Genomic DNA, 23,052 nt, shown 5'->3' on the forward strand with positions numbered 1-23,052 from the left:
CTATTTAGGACTCATGTCGTAAGGATTGTCAAGGCGGAGAATGCCATAGGAACGGTTGCGAGCATGGGTACTGTGCGCAGTCCCCACAGCAGATGAAGTACCAGTGTTGGTAGCAGAGTCGACTCCTAGGTTTGGCGAAAGTGGGCCAGTGTCGGGACGCTCGTAGGAAGCGGCAAGAATGCTGCGCATTTCCGTAGGGGACTTTGTGCTGGAAAGAGGGTCGATATCTTCCCTGTCCAAGGAAACGATGGAATCATTAGGAATGCTTAGAAATGGTCCTTTGCTCGGTGCACGCAATGGATTCACATCATCGCCCCATCCATCTTGAAGAATGTCTTCCAGATCATTCTCATTGAAAATGGACGAGTCTTGGGTCATGTACGAGGACATTGGACGTGTCGAGGAAAGAAGTTCGGGCGGTGCTTGATTTTCGTCGTAGTCGCCGACCTGGTCGCCCCAGCGGTCATCGTCCGTGTCGGTGGTGCGAATCGAGACCTCGTCGCTGTTTGCCTCGATCGCAGGATGCATCAAAAGCGGGGGCAATGGATAGCCGTTCGGATCGCGTGCGCTGTCATTATAGAACTGATTGCCAAACTGCTGCTCCATCTCCATGCGGCGGCGCTCATCGCGTTTCAGTTTGCGTATACGAGAGTGCTCCCAGTCAGTCCATTTCCGCATTGGGACCTTGAGTGCCGCAATGTATCCGTCGTCATCAGCAGCATGGCTATCGCCCTTTGTTTCGCCCTGCACCTTGCGTGTTTCACCCCAGGTAAAATCGTCAAAGTGCCAGAAAGAGTACACAGGGAGAATAAAGTTCCAGACGGGAAGGAAAAGGAGGTAAATGAGAAGCCATATAAGGTACGGCGGTCTGAAATGCAGCGTCGCAATTACAAAACCAGGCAAGAAGAGAACGGAAATTAGCATGATGAGAGGAATTGCGTCCGCAAAATTTTTCGGGGGGTTCCGTGCTGCAAGACCGATAAGTGTATATGTAAGCGTGATGGCTGCGGGAAGTACCAAAGTACCGATCAAGTCCATGAAGACGACAAACTGCATCGAAAAACAGAAAGTACCACACAAATCGCGCACAAGAACCAGCTCCATAAGATTGTGCACGGTACTGTTAATCCAGCGACGCCGCTGGGAGAGAAGCATTTTAAACGTGTGTGGCACTTCGGTACGGCACACGGCCTGCGGCACAAACATCATTTTCCGGTGGGGAAAGGTGCGAAGCAACAGGGTGCTCAAAAAGCGATCTTCACCGAGAAGCAGCAAATTCTTTTGGTGCAGCGTGACGACATCCGTTTGGCTGTACTCACGCGTGACTTCTGGCTTGACAAGCACAGGAATCCAGTCGTCCGCATTTTGCTTGCGCGCCTTGATGCGGTAGATACTAAAACAACCGGGAAGACAGGTCACACCACCAAACACCGCCTCGAATGCCTTGACTTGGTGGTGGGAGATAAAGTATTCGAATACTTGGATGGCAGTAACCCAGCTTTGCAGCTTGTTCTGGATACGCGTTTCGCCACATGCACCCATTATGAGCTCGTCATGAATCATGGCGTTTGCAAGCATGCGCAGTGCGGGAGGATACACTTTCGTGTCGGCATCCACCATGAGCAAGAGCTCAAAGTAGTCTGGCGTGACACTCATCAGTGCGTGTACTTTGCGAAACAGATCGTACTCTAAAGGGCACATAGGGTCATTGTACGTGACGCGCTGCAAAAAGCTGATCAGAATCATTTGCGAGTCGCGCTTGCCCCGATTTCCGGGCTTTTTGGAACTTGCTTCTTGGGGTGTGCCGCACTTGGCCACTACAACCATCGGCGTAGGCTCACCGCCAGCCGAGTCGACGTAGTGGCCGGCATATACAAGCGCCATATTATGCGCCTGCGCTCCAGAAGACACGGAGCGGTAGCTCATCGGTATGGGTGTACCGAAACGCGCGTCCGGCTGCATCAAGCTTACACATATATCTGGCGTGCTCATTGATTGGCCAGAACCTGTGACCATACCGTCTGCAACGACAAACAAAAGCTTGCGTCCGGCGGGATACTCTGTTGCGTGGAGCGACGAGAGCGTCGCATTAATTCCATCATAGCCTTCCGAGTAGCAAGTGACTAGGCATATTACAAACGGGTTCGTCCCGATACTTGCCGGTGTCGCCTCAACCGGAAGTACAGGCACGCGTTCTCCAGATGGGCCACGCGCTGCAGCACTTGGCGTAATGTAGCCCGCGGTGCGGACCTTTTTCTTGGCCCACGGCGCCAAGGCTGTGCGTCCTCGACCCGTGGCGTCTGCGGGAAGAATGTGGTGCGAAAGTCGGTGATTTACCCGGTTCACATTTGTATTTCCTTTTGGAGAGGTGCGTGGAAGTGTGACAAGCATGCGCGCACCGAAATAAAAGAACCAAACGGCCATGAGAGTGCGAATCAATACGATACCCAGGATAACAATTAGCGAAATATACAACACAATCTCGGCCACAAAACATCCCGAAGACATGTAGCTTACCCGGCCAACAATGTACTTGGCTTTCAAGCAATCGATGGCGGCGTTGGTGGCAGGGTCGTTGACAAACAGGCGTGTCCCGTCGGGCCCAACCTCGGTGCGGTTGACCGCTTCGCGAATTGCAGAGTCAACAGGCTCATTGGGAATGGAGTCGGGAGTGCCAGCAAGGTAGGTGGTAAAATCTACAACTGTGCCGTCAATCGCGACAAGATTGTTGCCTTTTTCGATATCTGTCCACTCGTACCCAATGAACTTGTCCGCGTTTGCAAGGTTCATTCTCGCAATGCTCTTGCGCGTGAGTTGGCCTATGCATGGAGCAAGCTGGCCTTGCCAGTCTACACAATAGGACTGTTGCGCAAATGCGCCTTGTAAGTCACGGCATTCGGGGAAATTGCTAGCTGGCTGGCCCATGTACTTGGTCAAGTCTGCGCCAGGGTTTCGGTCGAGGACATCCCAAGCCTGTGCAGGAAGCCTCGAACCGCCATTTCGTGGCGATCCTTCCTTTGTCTCGTGGGCCTCTCCACGGATGCCAAAGTAGCCTCCCGCCTCGCTGACCTTGATAAAAATATCGCGCTGACTCTTCGGGCAAAGCGTGCGCTGGAGACCCACGGTAATATACGCAATAAGACCCATCAGAACTAAGGCAATGCCACACAAGGTAATCTTTTCGCGCCATGCTTGGCGCACAGTGGATGTCGTGAGCCCGCACATTGCCAACAGAGACGGCGGCGCCCAAAACGTCGCTATAATAGAAATATAATGCCACCAGCGGTGCAACACAGACGTCGAATTCGGCCCTGTTGCAAAGGGATCGCCTGGCTCGCCATCTGGGTTTAACATCGGCGCCAATGGCTGGCCACGCTCAGGGCGAGAGAGGGTATGCGAGCGCGCCATTTTCGTAGGACGTCGCAGCGGTGGTGGTGCGTCTGGGACATGTATGCTAGTCTCGTCGCTCCAAGCGTCTCGATGACGAATAAATGATTTTGCAGTCGTCCTTTCTCGACTTAGGTTGGAAAACATCTCGACTGGTCCACCCTCCTCTTGAAGGAGGCAGTCTGTACTCGCGAACAAGAAGGCACACGAAGAGTTTGCTCGTTCTTATCTCGGCCGAGCCCACGTGGCAGCGTTGGCGGTGGCGTCCGGTGGCGCCTCGCATTGACTTGTGGAGTCGCGCTGTGAGCTTCGTCTTTTCGCACATAGTTGTGCTCAGGTGCTGGGCTGTGATGGATTCGATCGCACAGCCTATGCCTGTGCATCCTCAGTGCATGGTTACGGACTCTTCGACCGCGAAACCCGACCCGGAGGGTGCATCAATGGGAATGGGCCTCGTGGAGCGCGACCGCCTCTCCTATGACTTATACCACTCTATCCAGTGTTCCGGTCGCGGAGACTGGATCAATTTGATTAACGTTGCACCACTCGCAAGCCAATATCACCTGAGTGCATACAGCACACTTAAATTTGGCCAGGGCGGTATGTGCAGCTCGGCGACTAACTCGCACAGGCGCGCCGTACGCATACCTTCCGATTACATTGCAGCAGCCGGCATTCACAGAATCAAGCAGGTGCAGGCAGCGCCGAAATGAGTCTGACTCTTGGTGCTGGCGGCTTCCGCATGTCAGTGAAGCATCCGAAAGCATTGCGCTCAACGTTCAGTCCGTGTTTGGGGGCGTATTTCGCACAGTGAACACCAACACCGAGTCGCAACAATTTGACCACGATACCCACCCGACACTCCATGACTCTGTGCAATTCTCTTGCATGGATGCGAGCGCAGTTTACACTATGAACCAAGTAGCGCTGAGTGGCGCTGCCGGTGGCGCCAAAACAAGCGATTCACATCCCATCAGCGTAAGCTACATCCTCCCACCGCAATCCCTTGCATCAATATCAGAAAAGGTGCTGGCTGCGTTGCCGCCCGCGTACCGGAAAGTTGCAGGATGCGCGTTTGGCCGGTGCTTCGATGAGATGTGCGATACCCGACCCCACACGGAGCACGAACAGAACGTGCCTTTTTGCAGCTACTTGCACTGCGGCGAGCAAATTCCACGCCAGAAATTTGCGGAGCGCCTGTCGTGTGCGTTGGCACACTCGGATGAGCATTTGCGCGGTCAGCTTATCGGCGAGCAGCTGATCCGCTTGCCACCGTCTGTAGCACTCGACGCCGTGATCGACAATGTGGCGCCTGCTGCTGAGGATGCGTATGAGACATTGTATGGCGAGCAGCTCGCTCAGCGAGAAGCGGCGCGGGAAGGCAAAGCGCGTATCGGCAACATGCTGCTGTCGTCGTGCCCCGGCAAAAAGGTGCGCCTCAACGGCCCTGTGCGTGGGCGCAGCAGTGTGTGTCGCGACTTAAAGTCGGACCTGCAACGCTACCGTGCGCTGGGCGTGCGCGCTATTGTGTGCTGCTTGGACGACGAGGAGCTTAGCCAGCTTGGCACGCCTTTTGCGAAGTACGAGCCCGAGGTTGCTGCACAAGGCATAGACCTTGTACGTCTTCCTATAGCCGAGGGATTTGCCCCCACGGACCTGGTCAAATTTGACATTATGATGACGGCGCTCATCTTAAATTATACACTGCGTGGCGCATCTATCTTGGTGCATTGCCGCGGCGGTGTAGGTCGTGCAGGCTTGGTCGCCTGTATATGGATTTTGAAAATGGGTTTGGTCTCTGTGCACGACCATTTGCACGCACCGCGGCCCTGCTGTTCGCTGATCGATGTCGCATACGGGGCGCAGGGTGAGAGCGTGCAGGTGTTGCAAACGGTGATAAAGATGATTGAGGTGATTCGTCGCCAGCGGAGTCCACGCGCAATTGAGACGGCGGAGCAGGCGCTTTTCTTGCTCGAGTACACGCGGTTCATCCATCGCCAGGAGTATGGCCACAAGATGTTCCAAGCATGTGGCGTGTGCCGGCCAGACTTGTAGATTGCTGTTCTATAGCCACCGCTGTCCTAAAGGTATCTTGGTATCTACGCCGTTCGGTTTTCTTCCACCGCAATGACGCCAAAGCTGAGTAGCACCAAAATGACGCCGAGCGCGCTTTGTATGCCCATGGACTGTTGGTAGCGGGTCAAGTCGCCTAGTGCAGCCATGGGAATGGTAAGGGACAAGCCCACCGTGGTGAACAGTGGGGAGGACTTGAGCATCGCGATCAGGTACGCAAAATCAGAAACGACAGCGACGGCCATATTCAAGAAAATGCCTGCCCAGACAAACTCGCCCTGTGGCAGCGCAAATGGCTCGATCCCTGTGGCGTGCAAAAGCAGTCCCAAGGGCCAAAAGGCAACCAGATTAAACGCGCCCACCAAACCGAGAAAAAGGGGCATTGAAATGCGGTCTTCCGAGCCGATCCGTACCTTGAGCAGCGTCACGTAAATGGCATAACCTGCGTAAGTGCACAGCAAACGTACAAAGCGCGGAGAAAATGGCGAGAAAGTCGCCTAGCACCGCATGGTGTGCGACCACGGCATGCAAACGGCCCCCATCGGACCATGTTACAAGCATCACACCGACGAAACTAAACATAAGCCAAGCAGCAACGCACCTCAATGCAACAGACACGAGCTTGCCAGGAGTAAATACCTCGATACCCATAATGCTCCCTAGCAAGAGTGTAAAGAAACCAGATGTACTCCCTAGCGTTGTGCCACTCGCAACACTTGTGTATTCCAGCGCAGCAACAAAGGAGTAGTTGGCTGCAAACCATACAATCGCAAATTGCACTGCGAGCTGCGCCGTTTCGACCACAGACAATGGCGGAAGTTCCGAGGCAAGCACAGCAACGGTGCTCGCTGCAGAAATCGTCGACACGTCCGCATCGGACTCTGAGCCATAGCCAGACTCGGCGTCATGGTCTAAGAGCAAACGCGCCTCGTCCGAGGACCGCGCACTGTGCAAAATCCGCCCTCGCGAAGGTGCTGCTACCGGCGAGCCGTGCACTTCGATTCGCATGGGCAGATTGCTCCGCGGCCGCCTTCCATCAATGGAGGAAGGTCGCTTGCTTGGGTGCGGGTGCGGCTGAGGTCGCGCATGTGCGTCGCTCGTGCGCTCACAAAAGTTCGAGCCGTGTGTGGGCGCAATGGGATACATGGGCGGCAGGTAAAAACCAAGCCGCTCAAACCACGTAGATGTATCGCTCAGATTCTGACCCACTGCGCGTGGATTGCGCCAGTACAGGATCGCAAATGGAATCAGGTACGTTACAAATGCAGCGGTCGTCAAGTAGGTCATCGCGAACGGTTTGTTGTACCCGTGCGTTCTATGGTAAGCAGCACATGTGTACATACAGCAACACGCTTGCTATATAATTCGATGCCGTCCATAGTACGTCCACGAGCAACACCAGCAGTGCACCGACCGCATAGCCATTCCCGCCGGACATGGCCGTGCCTTGTCGGAAGCAAAGGCCTGCCCGATGATCGGGAAGGGGCGTGTTTTCCTAGCACCACCATCTTGTCGACGATGGACCGTGCGGACGTGGGCACGAATGACCCCGACTACACGCTAGGACTCTGTGTGGGTAGCGGCGAGCCCACTGCACCTTTGCCGACATTTCCGCTAAAACAGTCCGACACACACCAAGATGGCTGGGCATTTAGTCGCGCGCGCGACGCCGAAGGTATGCACCGCATGTTTGCACAGATATTGCACCATGTACGCGATGTGGAAGTGCGTAATGTGGACCCCACAGTGCAAGGCGAAGATGGTCTGCGTGTACTTAGCGATCCTTTGGAAGAATGCCCAGATCCACAAGACAACCCCGAGTACTATACGCAAATTGCACGGCCCACGTCACTGAGTGCGATTACACATCGCGTCGTGCATTGCGAGTATGCGTCGCCTGCGCTGTTTGAGCAGGATATGCTCCAGCTTTTTCATAATGCGCGCACCTGGTACGGAATCGGGACGCAAGGGTACGCAGAGACAGTCACGCTGCAACGACTCTACCAACAGCTCACGCCCTCGCGCGAAATGCTTGCCGATGGGCTGGGCGTGCGGCATATTAAAGCTAAATCGAACGATATTGACATGGTTGATGCGCTGCGCAAGGGCGCACGAGCAACGCGCTCTTTTGCCTCGTCCAATGCTGGGCCGGGCAGAGCTGCCGAGGCGGCTTCCAACGTACATACTGAGCTTGCGGACGCTGCGTACAAAGGGCGCATCTACCGCGTTGGCGACTGGGTGCATGTAATGAATCCCGTGAATCCATCGCGCCCGATTGTTGCGCAAATATTCCGCTTGTACAAACAGCGGAACAGTCCTGGGACTTTTTTCACGGCGAGTTGGTACTACCGCCCCGAGCAGACATCCCATGCCGAAACAAGGCTCTTTGCCGCGGAAGAAGTGGTAAAAACAGACGTGTTCGGCGAGCACGTCCTTGAAGATATTGTAGAGGATGTTTTGGTGCTCTCCCGCCCAACTTACAAGCGCGCCCGACCCCAGGCCGCGTACTGGAATAAGGATGCGCCCGTCTACTTTGTCGAGTACAAGTACGATACTGCGAATCATGAATTTTACAAAATCAAGCGCTGGGCGAGCTGTGTACCCGAGTGTGTGCGTGCAAAACACACGCCCATGGACGTTTTTTCCAAGGTGCCTATTGAGCGCGAGTCTTCGCTGCTTGCTCGACGCATCCATGCGCCTGGATTTAGCAAGTTGTTGGAGTATGCGCCGCCCGACGACGAAATGATCGAGTATGTGGACCCATTTGAAGGCGCGGGAACGCATGCGTTGCCAGCCTCGGTTGAGCAAGTGCCCGTGACAAGCCTGCCACAACCGCTGCCTGCGACGCACCCCGAACGACTCCGCGCGTATGCATCATTTCATGCAATTGCAACGGATCTCGCACGCAGGATGAGTGCAGCGGCGTACGCTGCACTGCAAAATGCACTGGTGGCCAATCCCCGCGCTTCCCAAGGCGAGCTACTGGCCTTGAGTACCAAATACCACATTCCCGACGCACTTCTTGTGCGACTTCGTGACACGGCGCTGCATGCAGGTGTTTTGCAGACGCCTTCGCCGCTAAAATCAAGCGCGTTGCCGAGTATTGCGGCCGTCGTCGCGGCGAACCAAGCCGAGGCTTCGTTTCAGCCGCTTACTCCGAGCGTGTGCGATTTGTTTCGTCGCGATGCGGAAGGGAACCTGCTATGGTACGCTGCACCCCCTTTGGATGGATGGCACAATGCCACTGCAGTTCGCGATGGGAGCACACACGTACCATACCCAAGCCTGGACTATCTCCAACACTGTGTCCAGCGGGCAAAATAAGAGACGAATGGGGGCGGACAAATAACAGACTGTATAGACATGGCGAAGCTATCTAGAAACCCTCTTCTTTTGCAGCAGCTTTTCGCACGGGATCAAAGAAGGGATGCATTTGTGCTTCCTTTGCAGTGAGGCGCTCCTGGTGGTCGTATCGTAGGAGTTTGTCAAGGAAATCCAGTGCGGCATCAGAAATATATCGCTGGTTCTCGGGGGTTACGAAACGTGGCCACGGCTTGCGTGGGTAGCGGCCCAATATTCCGTCATAGTGCGAGTCCAGCTCAATATTGTACTTTTCCAAGTAGGAAAAGAGGGCGTCTGTGCCGAGTACCTTGCATATTTTGACAAGCTGGTCGTAGTTGTCGTGCCCGTGAAAAAAAGGCTCCTTGCGAAAAATCATGCTTGCAAACATACAGCCCAGGCTCCACATATCCAACGAGTAGTCGTACTCTTGGAAATCGACGAGGAGCTCGGGCCCTTTAAAGTATCTAGACGCAACCCGCACATTGTATTCTGTGTAGGGGTGGTAGAATTCGGCCAAGCCCCAGTCAATCAAACGCAGCTGGCGCTTCTCGTGGTCAATCATCACATTGTGAGGCTTCACATCGCGGTGCATGACCCCGCGCGAATGGCAGAAATCAAGCGCCTTGAGCAGCTCAAAAATGTAGAACCGAACATCGAATTCGGTAAGGCGAGGGTAGAGTACCTTAAAGTCGGTGTTGTTCACAAACTCTGTAATAATGGATGGTGTCTTGGACTGCGGGTCCCGCACCACATCGATGAGTTGCACCACATTGGGGCCTCCATGCAAATTTTGCAAAATCTTGATCTCGCGCTTAATCTTCTTCTTTTTCACGGGCTTGAGCACCTTGATAATGCACTTGTCGTAGTTGGTACTCGCAACATTAATTCCTTCAAATACCTCCGAGTACTTGCCACGACCTACTTTTTGAAGAATCTCGTAGTTGTCCTGCGTGCCCCATTGCAGCTGCAAATTATCTAGTGTAAGGAAACATGCCACTACACGCACCATAGTCCCACCAAGCGCGACCAAACTTTTCATTCGCGTCCGCATAGATACGAGCTACACTATCGCCGGCCATTCGGCGCACTTTGGTGTTCTAGCGATCAAAGGCAACCGCTCTTCTTTGCCGACGCTCGACTGGAATGGCTGAGCACTGGCCGAGCCAATCACGTGATATAGCTACCGACTACAAAGGCAGTGCTGCTGCGCCGCTTGGCAAGGGGGGGGTGCCGTCAATTTTGCGGTGGGGATCCATGAAATGGCGGATCGTTTCGTCGGTAACTTGTGCTTTGCGCTGTTGTTAGTATGTAGGTTGTACGTACCGTTTGGAATTCGCCAACAACGCGCTGCAGCTCCTGAATGCAGCGTTTTTTAAGTTCCCCTGTAAGCAAACGGCCGGCGCGGTAATCGTCGGCAATCTCTGCAATCTCTGCGTCGTCGTCCAAAAAAAAGGTAAGGTACTGAAAACTTACGTCAACGTCGGGGTTGCCGCCCAAACGGCGTTGCTCTTCCAGCGTCTCTTGCCCGCCAGAGAATGCGTGCTTGTTAATCTTGTTCTTGATCTGATTGGGCGTGTCGGTCATGAATATGCTCGACGTCTCGTTCGACGCACTCATCTTTGTCTGCGAGCCTTGCAACGCGGGAAAGAACTTTGAGTGAATTAGGCTTGGCTTGGGATACTTGAGCCGCACGGCAACATCGCGGGTTTGGCGGAAGTAGGGATCCTGGTCAATCGCGCAGGGAATCAGACAGGGAATATCAGAGCGCGTGCCGTAAATGTTGGGGAAGGAATTAGAGAAGGAAGGCGCGGCCTGAATTGCGACAAAGTGAAGCTTGCCGATGCTGTCGCTATCCGTAAACCCAAACGTGCCTTTGGATTGGTTGACGGTTATATAGCGGGCAATGCGCACCACGTTTTGGTAGAACTGACCGCCCACGTAGTCAAGATCAGAGAAAATAAATGTCTTCTCTGGCTTGAACCCACATGCAATAATGTCTTTTGCGTTTTGGTATGCAAACTTTTTTACATCCTCAATCGTCAAGTTGTACTTGAACAAGAACTTCTCGTCATCTGTAAGCTGAACCACAAGCGGCACGTCAAATACATCCTGGAGCCACTGTGTGAACATAAAAGGGATTAGGTGGCCAAGGTGCATGGAATCCGAGCTCGGGCCACGGCCAGTGTACAGGTAAAACGGCTTTTGCTGCTCGTACCGAGTGAGAATCAGGTCCAACTCGCGGTGACTGAAAAATGCTCCGCGGCGCAAGAGTGGGTGCGGCCTACGTCCGGTGACGTGCTCGAAGCGCTCCAGTAACGCTGCGTCGATTGGTTTCGTGCCAAACTCGGAAATGAGTTTGTTGTAGTCAATCGAAACTTGCTTGCCATCGACAAAGCCGCCTTCCACATCCCACGGGGTTACTTTCTGCGCAGAACCAGTGCCAGGCGTAGCGTCGTCTGCAACTGCCGTCTTTGCCGCAAGATCTTTTGCGAGTGCATCCATCGTGTCCAAGGAAGAAAGGGCATGCCGGGGTGTTTGGGATTTAGGCGATTTGCATCCGCATGTCTCCACAGCCGACCATCTATCTTTCAGCATGGTGCGTGTACAAAAGCTCACTGACCACAGTTGATGTTCTCTGCTTTCAAGACCCTCACAGGTCAAACTGTGACTGTGGAGCTGAAAAATGATTTGGCCATCCAAGGCACACTGAAGAGCGTGGACCAGTACGTTTTTTTTCTTCTTCTTATGCTGACGCTAGGTTCCTCAACTTTAAACTCGATGATATCAAAGTTTTGGATGCGGCTCGATTCCCTCACTTGGTACGAGAAGTATTGTATTTGACAACAGTTCGCCGTAAAGTCTACCTTTATTCGTGGCTCTGTGGTCCGCTTTGTCTACATTCCCGCTGCGGCGGTAGACACGCAGCTGCTGGAAGATGCGACACGGCGAGAAGCTGAGACACAAACCAAGTAGTACAGGTATACATAGCTATATGAAAAGCATTATTCTGGCGTTGGCGTGTCCCGCGCGCGCATCGACGCGGCAAGCGCTTTTTGCTTGACCGACAAAAAGTTGCCAAACGCACCAAGCGCAGCGTATCCTTGTGCGCCCGTGGCCTGAAGGGTATTGAAAGCTTCCTGTTTCCGTGCATCCCATCCGGGAGACAAAGCGCTTGCGTCCTGTGATGCATCTTCTGCCGTAGGTGTGCGCGGAGACTCCCAGCCCTGCCGAATGCGCGCCAGGTCCGACCGCCAAGTGCTCGCAACTTTGGATATCCCTGCACTGCCAGCCTGCAATGCAGCACCGATCGCTTCGCGTGTCGGTGCAAGGTTCCCTTCGATCCTCAAGTCCTGAATGCCCTCTTGGACACGCAATGCAACGTCAGAAAGCGCCGTGACCTTGCCCTGGCAGGGGTGTTTGCATCCAATAAGATCCGGCAGTGTTTCATCCGTAGTTGCGTGCCACGCTTTGAACACGCGGGACGCGCGAAATCCATCAATTGCCTCGACGCCAAACTGCATTTCCGGTGAGTTGGGATCCATTGGAGTGTCTGCAGGACGAGGCGGAGAAAGCTCGACCTCTTTTGCGGTGGCGAGGAATGCAAAAATATACTCCTCAAAGCGAGCGCGAATGTAGTCGTCACTGCCTTCGTACTGCATCAGCGACGGTTGACTTGCATCGTCCTCATTCCAGGTGCGTGAGACGACATTGATTAGATCGTCCATCCAGCTACGATCAGCAGGTGTTAGTGACACGGCACTTTGCAGGTGTGGGTCAAGGAATTGGAGCTGTGTCTGTTCCAGCTGTTGTTAGTGATCTGGCTGGCATACGCACGTCTACAATGACCGACGGCTTGTTTGGCCGCTGTTGCTTAAAGATGCTGTTTGTCGTGCCAACAAGCCACGAAGTGCAGCTCAAAAGTTCCATCTGCTGCAGCGGACAGCATGGCTGGAAAAACGCATCTTGACCAAACACGGGCAGTGGAAGCCCCATGAATAAAAGCAAACTTTCGCGGTCCGACATTTTTAGTGACTCGGCCTTACGCCGCCCGGTGGACCACGTATCCAGCTCCGGGGAGCCCGCATCCTGAAGTGCCGGCAAGAGCGCGGGAATGAGCGCAACCAAATTGTACTGCAGCGTACAGAGTAGCTCGACGGGATACCCGAAAAATAGAATTCGACCCTGCAGCAAAAGCAGTTTCACCAATATCAACACCTTGAACCGCCAGCGATGCACAAACTGGCGCAAGGAAGTGCCCATGTATAAAGCGCTGCTTGCATCCAACACATGCTTAGATAGCTCCGGTACTTGCATAATGCGCCGCCCAATACTGGACTCAAGCGCCTCGTGAAATTCTTCCAGAAGCGCTACATTGCTGAAATCACGCTGGGCGAAAAAGGCGCGCGTGACCATACCGAGCTTTGTACGCAGCGAGCCAAAAATGGGCTGCGTAGCAAGAATAACAATCGCTTTTTGCACAACACTGCGTGTGACATTGGCGGTCTTGCTGATGAGCGAATCGGACGTGATCTGCCGATTACACGAAATGCCAAATACGGTGTGCTCAAAAAGCGATGGACAATGTAAATGAAAATAACAAAAATCTTCTTCAGACTATATGTCAGCGGTCAGCGGCATAGATACGCACCAAGTGGCTCCCATCGGGCAGCGCCAGGAACGGTAGCTTTGTGCACAGATCGTGGTTGTCTTTAAGAGAAAGGGGATAGGTATATTCCACTTGCGGACCGACGATATGATTCTAAAATATGAGGGGAAATAGTATCACGTACAAAATCAACAACGACTACGCCAAGCACCGTGGGACGATCCTTTCCATCGGCCCGTTCGGAAACGACGCTCACAGAGGACACAGCAGGAACGGATGCGCTCGGCTGCATATCCATAGACGCAGATGCATCAGCCCATTCATCTTCATCTTCCGATGCATCGCGCTCATCTTTAAGCGGCAGTGCTGTATCCCCCCGCTCCGGAGCTGAGCTGTGCATTATGTTCAAAAGGTACTCCACAGCATTGGCCATGGCCAAGCTAGCTTGCTTACTAAATACTGGCACGCAGCTTGTTCGGTACCACTGTCATGGCCGACGTCACAGCCTCGCCTCAGCTGTCTGCAGCAGGAAATCGGGTAGGCAATATAAGCGACACGGAACAAGTGCTTTTGGGCCCGTATTTGCAGCCACAGACCTCCGCGTCAACGATCGTCGATATGAAAGCGGGTGTTGAATCTATTCAAATGAATTTGGAGAGCGGGCGAGCGCCGCCTGAGATGCAAGTGCGGTATGTTTAGTGGCTGGGTGCTAATGCTAGAATTTCACGAGTATGGAATGGAGAAGAAATATGTCAATTCTCTACGGCGCTCCCATCGCAGTTACAAGATTTTGTGCGTGTTGTGCCAGGCTTATCTTAGATGGACGCCGCAGTATTTGGGCGGAGCATGTCCGACATAAATATGACACTCTGTGATGCCGCAAGCCCCTGGCCAAACCTGTTGGATAATGTACTGGCGGCACTGACGTTTCAATTATCACCATGCATCCTTGGTACGCATTACAGGCGGGTACGTATTCAGCGTGGCTCATCGCAGTGCATGAAACGGTTTTATGTTCAGTTAGACGCCATGGAGAAGTCTCTATTCGCTCCCGCGCGGTTGCACATAACACCCCCCAGCCGCACCGCATTCCTCTTTCTTGCGGTCCAAGCACATGATATCCAGCTTGCGTATTAATTATATAGACATAACACCATGCAGCTCACAAGCGTTGACCCATTGGTACAGTGGTTAGCACGTGGAGCTGTTAAACTGGTCGTGTGTACGACTACAAAACTCTAAGGTCGCTGGTTCGATTCCAGCATGGGTCGTTTCATTTTTGGGACGATTGCATCCACAACTTTGCTTTGCAACTACACACAATGCATATTGTCGGCTAAAAAACTCATTTTTTAGGGTTGTACACGTTACATGCAGATTCGGTATGAACAATAGCGACCACTGGTTTCCGATGCTGTAAGGTGTAAGTGGTTGCACAAAAGCAAGTGGATACGTACGCCGTGTAATTTTGACTACCTGTCCACGCGTAAGACCAAAATAGCGTGCAACAGGGTCGCTTTGTTGAATGCGTGGGAGTTGAGACTCTTTCAGACGGCTAAAATTTGGTTAGCACGAAAATCAAAAGAATACATACTAGCGCTGCAGTAAAGCGGACTTTTCTTCGCTTTTCAGCACTTCGTGCTTCGGAACAAGTTGGTGGTGCGTAATGTTCACAAGCAAGAATGCTTCTTCAAAGTCCTCCAAAACCAATTGAAGGCGCATAGCCTCAATAACCTGGTAGAATTAGCTACCTGCACCATAAACCTCTTGCAGCGTACCTTTTTCGCGGCACTGGTCATTTTGTCGCTCCAAATGATCACGCCACGAGTAATATTCCTTTCCTCTAAAATATTGATAAATTGGCGCATGGTTTTCACGCCGACATTGCGTTCCGTAGCGTAGAATACGAACAAACGCTCATTAGGGTTATCGCGATGGGAGGTAAAAAAATTCAAACGATTACGGTCAATCGCACCGTTTGTCGACATCTCTCTCTTAAACATGTCGAGATCCACGTTAATTTCTTCGTCGGCAACTTCGTAGCCCTGCGCAATAAACACCTCGGTCAGTTACTGCTTCAAGCAAGCGCGATTCCACGTACCCTGTCTGCTACTAGCTCATGAATGGTACGGTTTATACGCCATAGCCTTGCTGCCTCACGCTCATCACTCATTATTCCCTTGGCGACGATCCACGAGACAAGAAATTTCCACGGGGTCGCCATCGCTGAGCGGGTAATCACGTGCAAAAAAATTGGTCTCGGTCTCGCCTTGGGTAACAGGCAAATGAAGGTATACTGAAATGAAACCTATTAGTGCTGCTCACAGGAAGCTACAATTTAAAAGAAAAAAAACGAATAGAAACTTCAAGGGGAATCCATGTTAGTCCCAGAACAGGGAGTCAACGATATTGGTATGTTTCGGACAAAGATTACATGCCTTATTGCTTGTCGAATGAAAATTGTGCAAGCGCGCGGGAGACTTCGTCCATGGTATCAGAAGACGCACCAGACGCAGGTTGGTTCCGCATCATTCCTGTGGCCCCGGTGCGTTGCCCTGGGACCCCAATGTTATTGTGGCGCATGCCCAAGCTTGGCATCGTAGAAGGCTCGCTTATTGGGTGGAACCCATCAATATCGTTGCCCAAATCGTTGCTGCCAGACATCCCAATCGGTAAGCGCCCAAGAGAGTGGGAAGAGAAAGGATGACCATCCATTCCCCCTCCAAGACCAGGTCCCACTGCGTCAGTGCGTCGCATAGCATTGTGAGGGAAAACAGGAGAACGGACATTGTCCGGGGCGCCGAGCGGAGGATCCGTGGAACTAAACTGGAAGGGCATGGGCCCAGATGAAAAAGGACTAAACATGCTGCCCTTGGAATTTTGCCCACTGGAAATGTCGGGAACCTGGTATAAGTAAGAATGGTAGGAACAACGTACTGAGGAGAGTGGTGCGCCCCATACAGGGTGCGAGAGTCCGGCGCTATCGGGGTAGCCTGGGGTATAAAATGAAGACATGAGCGGGGTATTCGAAGATGCTCCGTCGAATGAAATCGGGTTTCCAGGTACATTGGGGTGATCAAAAAGCGCTTTCAAGTCTGCAGACGTTGGTAGTGCAGAGCCCGCAGATTTTTTCTCATCGTAACGCGTCCCAACAGGTCCGACGGAGACAGCTGTTGCTGCGGTATCATGATGGAAGGTATCGGTCGCAACACTGTCAACCGCTTTTGGAGACATAAGAGAAGAAGAGAACGGAGGCATGGGTGCGCTGAAGGCATCGTTTGGAGCCATGCTAGAGAGTGACAAACGAACGTTGTACTTTGCGGCCAATTCATCAAACATCGTCTTGGCCATGGTAAGCAGTTCTGCATTGCTGCCATTTACGCTGAGTTTGATTACAAACACATGCACTTCTTTGGGAGGACGTGGACCGCTCGTAAGAGTAACCCCCAATTCCTTTTGCATGCGCTCCACCAACAAAGCGTAGTCTTTTGACTCCATCATGGAGCCCAGCTCGTACGTGTTGGGCACCACAATTTCGGAATCCAGAGGCACATGTTGCATCAGCAATTGCACGGCAATATTGATCTGCGACTCTGGTCCAAAGACCATGACAGTATCCAGCGCCGATTCACGACGCGCAAAGCGGACAGTGCAGCGTGTTTTGCGTTCAATATCATGAACAAGTGACGCCTTTTCGCCGAGAAGAAGACGGTGGTACTTGCGCTGTACAGTCACCGCCTCAGTGACAAAGTCCTTGTCCTTAGAACTGACAAGTTCCATCACCGAGTTTTTCAAATTCTCCAAATTGTTCGCGTTCTTCGACGGCGTGCGTGCAATAACATTGTCGTCATTGTCCACATATCCGCCCAGCGTGGCAAACTCTTCGGCGTTTGAAAATTTGACATATACGCCAAACTTCTTCATAATCCGCTGGATATTTTTGCCTCCTACGCCAATAATGCGTTTGTGGTATGCTTCCGGGACATGGAACGACATCTCTGCAGGGAGCTCCTCCTGCAAAAGACTGAGTCCTTGCAGTGCTGCGTCCAACTCTGTCCCTAGCACATCAATCATGAAGTTGTACTCATTGAATGGCTCAAAACGAATGCGTACGCCACAATGCTCCATGATCTTGTTGATCTTGCCATTCTTCTTGCCACTGATAAACTCGCGGTGGTCGGAAGCAAGCTCGAGTTGGAATCGAATCTCGTGTGCGTAGTGTTTCAAAGCAGGAATACGCATAAGCTCGCGCAGAGCCTTGCGTACTTCTGCGTCAAGTCCAGAAATCTCCAGATTGTTGCTCTGAAATGTAATCTCGGCACCAGAGGACGCGCTTATGCTCGAGAGAATAGCAGAAAGAGCATGTGTGTCAGGCTTGCCGGTGGACACACCAAGTGCATCGTAGGAGCCGGGCTGAAGCCAAATATTGGCCGAGTAGTGCGGAGAGACAAGTTGCATAAGCATACGAATGCTGCGCTCGACGTCTACACGGCTCGTGCCAAACACCACAACTTGGTTCTGCTGGCTACCAATGACAGGGAACTCAAGGAAAGTGCTGTTGTTCAGCATCAATGTGCGGAGCTCTTCTAGTCGCTCACACAGTAGCCAGTCAATCTTCCGTGACATCAGCACCACTTGGCGGTTTACCAGTGACTTGGCCTTTGTGTTGGTTAACTGCATTAGCGTGTCCTTTGCGCGCTGTGTGTTGTAAAATTGACCTGCAATGTACACAGTGTTACGCTTTGCAACAATGGGCTGCGGGACGTTGGTATTCAGGATGCCAGCAAAGGGTGTTGGAAGGTAAATGCTCGTGTTGGTGTCCTCTTCGATGAGTTGCAACACGGCGCGTTTGCGGCCACTAACCACATGGAGAAGCTTGCGGTCAATCTCGAATTGTTCAACGTGTAGGCCGTTGAAGCGATCAAGCTGGACCAGCACCTGGATGCGCGCAAACTCAATCGCCTCGACCGAACCAGCTAGAACAATTTGTACGCTGCGGGCAATCTCGACACCAGGTGCCAGGTCGGCTTTGGGCGGCTCGGTGGGAACGATAGAGATGTTTGTGCCAGAGACCTGCGCGATCTCGTCCAATCTCATGCCCAGTTCGGAGCGGTCAGCCATGCCGGAATGAAAATGCGATTCAGCCAAAGCGTCTGCGATATCCGCGCCAGGCACTTTGATGCTTACTTTCCAGACAAATGGAAGACCTTGCAAAAGCGCACCTCTGCCTTCGAGCACCTGGCTCTGCGTTCCACATACATTAAACGTGTACTTTGGCGTGTGCGTAGTAGGAATAGCCAGAATAGCATGTTCTTGGTCGTGCCCAGCAGAAGCAGAAACAGCAGAAAAGGAGGCTTTTGACCCAATCTCTTCACCCTCGTCGGACAAGGACCGCACAGAACGGTTGCCAGGTCCAGCAGAAGCAGCAGGTCTAGGCGAGGTAGAAAAGTTGGATGATGACTGCATCGCACTGCTCGTGCCTGGCGGCAGAGGCACTTCCATGCTGGGAACCACATTCACCAGGCAATGTTGGGTAGACATGACCTTGTTGCTAAGACGCGATAATGCCTCTGCAATTTCTGCAGACGCGCGCGCTGAAGGGCGCAAGCTGCTAATACCTGATCCTGGCGTACCAAGCGATGCACCATGCGAGATGAGATCGTTGCCAATATCCCGCGTAGTTCGGCTCGCGTTATCGCCGCCATCAATCGCGTCTGCAAATGTCCGTTCGCGTCGAGTACCAGTGCTGTCCTGCGGCGAGCGTGAGAGGCCTGGGCGAGCAGCACCAGGCGCAAGCGATGAGGGCGGCGAAACAGCAAGCCCAGCGCGACTGCCTACGACTCGGGCGTCTGGTGAAGACGATAGTGTTGAGTTAGGCGCCGGTACAGGCAGCGAGTGATTATCATGGTTAGATGCAGCAGATGCGCTGCTCTTCGGAAAACTGAATGCGGTCAAATATAAATCCATCCTGAATCAGCCCTATCCGCAATGTTGAGTAGAAAAACGCCTCGTGCGCGTAGCGCTGTAGTACGCCACGAAACGCACGCGGCGATGGGGGTCAGAAGTGAGAGCTGCTAGCAGTATCTATCAGAGGTTGTTGCAAACCTCTGAAGCACCTGAATTGCCAAATGTGCCGTATCCGGTTGCACAAGGAACAAGTGCCCAAGACAGCGCTACCTGGTAGTGGACAGCGACTTGCCGACTTGCACTGTTACCGCTCGGCCCAGCTCGACGCGCGGCTTCTCATTTGCCCCGCAGGGTGCCCCATTACCGCATCAGGATTCGGCCGAACCCACGCGGGTTCTACAGAAAGGGGTTGCCGCGCGTTAAATTATTGCCACGTGCAAATTACATTGTGCAGTAGCCTGCAGCTGGGCAGTGGAGAAAGCACACGACGTGGAGTGTTGCTTGCAGGCTGTGCAATCCGTCCCGCTGCGAAGCATCCTGTGCGGGGAGAGGGATGCTGCACGCACCAGGCGAGTCGAATTATGCAAGAACCTACTTGCACGAGTCATCCGGTATGCACAGTGCGCAAGAGGCTGTCAACGGCGCAGAGCGCTCGTTGAGCGCACCCATACGCAGCGATGCGGACGCGTCTTCGCACGCAAAGGTAAAATGCGAGATGTGTAACGGGGTAATTGAGGAGCACGAGACAGAAGAGGGCGTCGTACGCATGTCAGAGTGTTTTTGGCATGTACGCTGCTTCACTTGCATTACGTGCGGCAAACAGGTGCCATTAGAACAGGACAGCGTGCTGCTGGTCGGCACGCAGCCTATGTGCTCTGCTTGTACGTTCAACTGCCGTGCTTGTGGTGAAGTAATCCAAGATGAAGTGGTTATGTGCGAGTGCGATCCGTATCATAGCGACTGCTTTTGCTGTGGACGATGCAAGCTTCCGATTGATACTACTGTGTTTGCGCATGCGTCGGGTATGATCTGTTGCGCAGCGTGTCTCGAAGAAGGAGAGCAAGATTCGCGCACAGATTCAATACCATCTGTTTCTGAGACATGGCGCGACAGTCTTGTGTCGCGCGATGCTAGGAGCAGTGTTGATTATGTGAATCGCTCGCCTCGCACCGACAGTATGTTCTCGTTGAACGAGGCACAAGTGGATCAATATCAGAGGCCTACCTGTACGAAACCGTCTGCTGCACACCGCGCGCTGCAAGTGAGCGTGTTTTGGAACACGTCGCCGAAAAAAGAGCCTAGCACACAGTCAGAACCACCTGAAGAACTGAGCCAACGCTTATCGGAGCGGATTCAAATGGATATCTTGCAAGCATATGGTAGCACGCACTCGCGCCCAGAAACCCCAGCGCAAGGCTTTTACGAAAAGGGCAATTTACTGGACGCCAGTGCAGAGAAAGAAATGGACGCGCAACGCAGCGCAAATTTGCGCGCCGCCTCGCTCACAGAGTCAGAAATTAAGCGCAATCTATCACTGTACGAGCCTGAGTTTGCTGCACTTTTGGAAACTCCGGAAATTATGCGTAATAACCGGATCGAGAGCGAGGAGAGCCGTATGTCAAAACTGCGGCTCTCGAACGACGCGCAAGTATTTCTAGATCACGTTTCGGATGAGACTGATGGACTCTCGAGCGGAGAGACACGTATGCACATGCCTACCGATCAAGCCACGGACATCTACTCGCATATACCCAACGATATGCAAGGTCTGGAGATGCATCGACACGTCGCACTTGCCGAATTGTTGGCAATTCGAGACACAACAGCACCCCCAGGTGCATTTCCAGGTGATAGTATGCCCGTGCAAAATCGTGTAGCACTACTCCTTGACTCTTTGGTTGCGCATTTGGATTCAGTTAAGCAAGAGTACGTCGACCAGCTGCAAAACTTGCTCCTGATGCAAAATACCGTGCGGCAAGAATTGGGTCCGATGCTCGAGCAACACGCCATGCTGCAAAAGCAGAACCAGCATATGTTGCAAAAGGCAAACGAACTTGCTGGATGTGTAATGCAACTGGAAGCCAGCAGAGCGCGGACAGAAAAACCGCTCCCAGAAACACACAAAGGTGCTGGCACTTTTCAGGTTTCTCCTTCCTTGATGCCTAAGCCAAATGTGGCGTCTCTACAGCTTGGATCGCCAGAAACTAGGCCCGCACCGGCCTCGGAACCCCCAAACAGTGCGAGACTGGACGCCTCTTTGCCGCCACTGCCGTCGCAGCGAAAATTTCGTTGGATTAAGCCACTCTTGCTTTCCAATCAAGACTTGACCGCCATTGGCAATACACTCTTGCAACCTGCATATGATATTGGGCGTACATCACCGGCGAGTCTTCCTCCGTCTCCGCAGCGTTATGATGTTACTCATACGCACCCGCACGACTTCCAGACGACCAATATCTTAAGACCCAATGCGCGCTGTTGCGTGTGCACGCGCAATGTATGGGCCCAGACGGAATTGCGCTGCACACAGTGCCTGCTAACATGTCATGTTGGCTGCAATGACCACGTAACGTCTGCATGTGAGCCCAATCGTCCCAGCGCGCATCAACGCTCGGGATCGCTTGGGAAAACGCTGATGCCTTTGCATGAATTTACCAACCCGCCTCAGGTTGAATCTATGATTGGCCGTCCCTTGCAAGATCAGGTCCAGCGCGAGCAGAACGCCGTTCCAAGATTGATTGACCGATGCCTGATTGCTATTGAGCGCAACGGGATCAATGAAGAGGGTATTTACCGTCGCACAGGAGGTATCAATCAGCAGAAACAAATTGTCCAGCTTTTTGACAGCGGGCAGCAATTTGATCTCTGCGACATTCGCCAATTTAATGACACTGGCGCAATCACGAGCGTGGTAAAATTTTATTTGCGCGAACTTCCTGAGCCACTGATTCCGAGTGAACTGCACGACGACTTTGTTGAATTTGGCGTGCAGCTGGAGAGTGGGTCGTCCTTCCCCGCCGCACCCGCGATGGCCGCACTTTTGGGGAAACTGCCTGTGGCGAACCGAAATACGTTGCAGCGTTTGTGTATGCATCTCTCACTGGTTTCAGAAAATGAGGAACAGACGAAAATGTCGGCATCGAACTTGGGGTTAATTTTTGGGCCTACATTGATGCGTGCTAGCAATCCAGGACGCGAGCTAGTGGAAACGGGTACTTGTGCTACCGTTGTGAAATGTATTTATCATTGCTGAGCGCTTACAACAGATATGATTGAAAACACCCGACTTCTATTCGCATAAGATTTGTGCAATCATAACGCGAATGATTTTATCGCATCGGTAAGCACCTCTGCATCAAGAGGTGCTGGAGGAGGCAGCTGCCAAAATGCAGCATCGTCCGGCATGAGGGGTGACGCTGTTGGGGCTGCCCGTGTTCGCCGCCGCGCGCGCGCTTTGCGCGGCGCAGGCTGATACGACCATGTGTCTTGTTTTGCAAGTATTGTGGGTACAGGTAGTGTATCGAAAAATGTATGCACGTAAACGTCCAGTGCCCCCGGAGCGGCTGTCTCCCACTGCGGCATGGCGTATCGGTGCATATATGGAACTGTAATTAGTGTGAAATTGTGGGCATACCTATCCGGGTCAGACATGGAAATGATTCTCTTCCGGTACTGGGTGTAAGAGGGTGAATGGAACAACGTACCTGTACATGTCTAAATCGTTTCCCACCAGTACT

General features: G+C 52.8%; 11 protein-coding genes and 1 non-coding gene across 12 annotated transcripts; 5 read left to right on the forward strand and 7 right to left on the reverse strand.

Annotated features, from left to right (window-relative positions):
- Positions 1 to 3,408, reverse strand: MVES1_001927 (chitin synthase; the record flags this gene model as incomplete). Its single annotated transcript, XM_056206761.1, has 1 exon — positions 1 to 3,408. The coding sequence occupies one exon, from the start codon at positions 3,406 to 3,408 to the stop codon at positions 1 to 3; it is 3,408 nt and encodes a 1,135-aa protein (XP_056062736.1).
- Positions 3,409 to 3,779: 371 nt separating this feature from the next.
- Positions 3,780 to 5,442, forward strand: MVES1_001928 (uncharacterized protein; the record flags this gene model as incomplete). Its single annotated transcript, XM_056206762.1, has 2 exons — positions 3,780 to 3,987; positions 4,019 to 5,442. 2 exons carry the CDS (start codon positions 3,780 to 3,782, stop codon positions 5,440 to 5,442), a joined length of 1,632 nt encoding a protein of 543 aa, XP_056062737.1.
- Positions 5,443 to 5,486: 44 nt separating this feature from the next.
- MVES1_001929 (uncharacterized protein) lies at positions 5,487 to 6,747 on the reverse strand (the record flags this gene model as incomplete). Its single annotated transcript, XM_056206763.1, has 3 exons — positions 5,487 to 5,902; positions 5,928 to 6,034; positions 6,062 to 6,747. 3 exons carry the CDS (start codon positions 6,745 to 6,747, stop codon positions 5,487 to 5,489), a joined length of 1,209 nt encoding a protein of 402 aa, XP_056062738.1.
- Positions 6,748 to 6,978: 231 nt separating this feature from the next.
- On the forward strand, positions 6,979 to 8,784 carry MVES1_001930 (uncharacterized protein; the record flags this gene model as incomplete). The annotated part of the gene is made up of 1 exon (XM_056206764.1): positions 6,979 to 8,784. The coding sequence occupies one exon, from the start codon at positions 6,979 to 6,981 to the stop codon at positions 8,782 to 8,784; it is 1,806 nt and encodes a 601-aa protein (XP_056062739.1).
- A 52-nt stretch (positions 8,785 to 8,836) lies between these two features.
- Positions 8,837 to 9,881, reverse strand: CKA1 (non-specific serine/threonine protein kinase; the record flags this gene model as incomplete). The annotated part of the gene is made up of 2 exons (XM_056206765.1): positions 8,837 to 9,777; positions 9,809 to 9,881. 2 exons carry the CDS (start codon positions 9,879 to 9,881, stop codon positions 8,837 to 8,839), a joined length of 1,014 nt encoding a protein of 337 aa, XP_056062740.1.
- Positions 9,882 to 9,989: 108 nt separating this feature from the next.
- WRS1 (tryptophan--tRNA ligase) lies at positions 9,990 to 11,304 on the reverse strand (the record flags this gene model as incomplete). The annotated part of the gene is made up of 2 exons (XM_056206766.1): positions 9,990 to 10,097; positions 10,126 to 11,304. 2 exons carry the CDS (start codon positions 11,302 to 11,304, stop codon positions 9,990 to 9,992), a joined length of 1,287 nt encoding a protein of 428 aa, XP_056062741.1.
- Positions 11,305 to 11,395: 91 nt separating this feature from the next.
- On the forward strand, positions 11,396 to 11,775 carry LSM2 (U6 snRNA-associated Sm-like protein LSm2; the record flags this gene model as incomplete). The annotated part of the gene is made up of 4 exons (XM_056206767.1): positions 11,396 to 11,398; positions 11,428 to 11,525; positions 11,561 to 11,621; positions 11,650 to 11,775. 4 exons carry the CDS (start codon positions 11,396 to 11,398, stop codon positions 11,773 to 11,775), a joined length of 288 nt encoding a protein of 95 aa, XP_056062742.1.
- Positions 11,776 to 11,804: 29 nt separating this feature from the next.
- MVES1_001934 (uncharacterized protein) lies at positions 11,805 to 13,841 on the reverse strand (the record flags this gene model as incomplete). The annotated part of the gene is made up of 5 exons (XM_056206768.1): positions 11,805 to 12,531; positions 12,556 to 12,605; positions 12,637 to 13,365; positions 13,451 to 13,561; positions 13,593 to 13,841. 5 exons carry the CDS (start codon positions 13,839 to 13,841, stop codon positions 11,805 to 11,807), a joined length of 1,866 nt encoding a protein of 621 aa, XP_056062743.1.
- A 740-nt stretch (positions 13,842 to 14,581) lies between these two features.
- On the forward strand, positions 14,582 to 14,679 carry MVES1_001935. The gene has a single exon. It is a non-coding gene; the product is annotated as a tRNA-Asn (tRNA).
- A 322-nt stretch (positions 14,680 to 15,001) lies between these two features.
- On the reverse strand, positions 15,002 to 15,632 carry RPB5 (DNA-directed RNA polymerases II 24 kDa polypeptide (RNA polymerase II subunit 5); the record flags this gene model as incomplete). Its single annotated transcript, XM_056206769.1, has 3 exons — positions 15,002 to 15,142; positions 15,187 to 15,453; positions 15,510 to 15,632. The coding sequence occupies 3 exons, from the start codon at positions 15,630 to 15,632 to the stop codon at positions 15,002 to 15,004; spliced, it is 531 nt and encodes a 176-aa protein (XP_056062744.1).
- Positions 15,633 to 15,847: 215 nt separating this feature from the next.
- MVES1_001937 (uncharacterized protein) lies at positions 15,848 to 19,375 on the reverse strand (the record flags this gene model as incomplete). The annotated part of the gene is made up of 2 exons (XM_056206770.1): positions 15,848 to 16,312; positions 16,346 to 19,375. 2 exons carry the CDS (start codon positions 19,373 to 19,375, stop codon positions 15,848 to 15,850), a joined length of 3,495 nt encoding a protein of 1,164 aa, XP_056062745.1.
- Positions 19,376 to 20,328: 953 nt separating this feature from the next.
- RGA2 (Rho-type gtpase-activating protein) lies at positions 20,329 to 22,498 on the forward strand (the record flags this gene model as incomplete). The annotated part of the gene is made up of 3 exons (XM_056206771.1): positions 20,329 to 20,332; positions 20,356 to 22,395; positions 22,440 to 22,498. The coding sequence occupies 3 exons, from the start codon at positions 20,329 to 20,331 to the stop codon at positions 22,496 to 22,498; spliced, it is 2,103 nt and encodes a 700-aa protein (XP_056062746.1).
- Between the last annotated feature and the right edge of the window lie 554 nt (positions 22,499 to 23,052).

Source organism: Malassezia vespertilionis, chromosome 3 (genome assembly GCF_029542925.1).
Source record: "Malassezia vespertilionis chromosome 3, complete sequence".
NCBI lineage: Eukaryota > Fungi > Basidiomycota > Malasseziomycetes > Malasseziales > Malasseziaceae > Malassezia > Malassezia vespertilionis.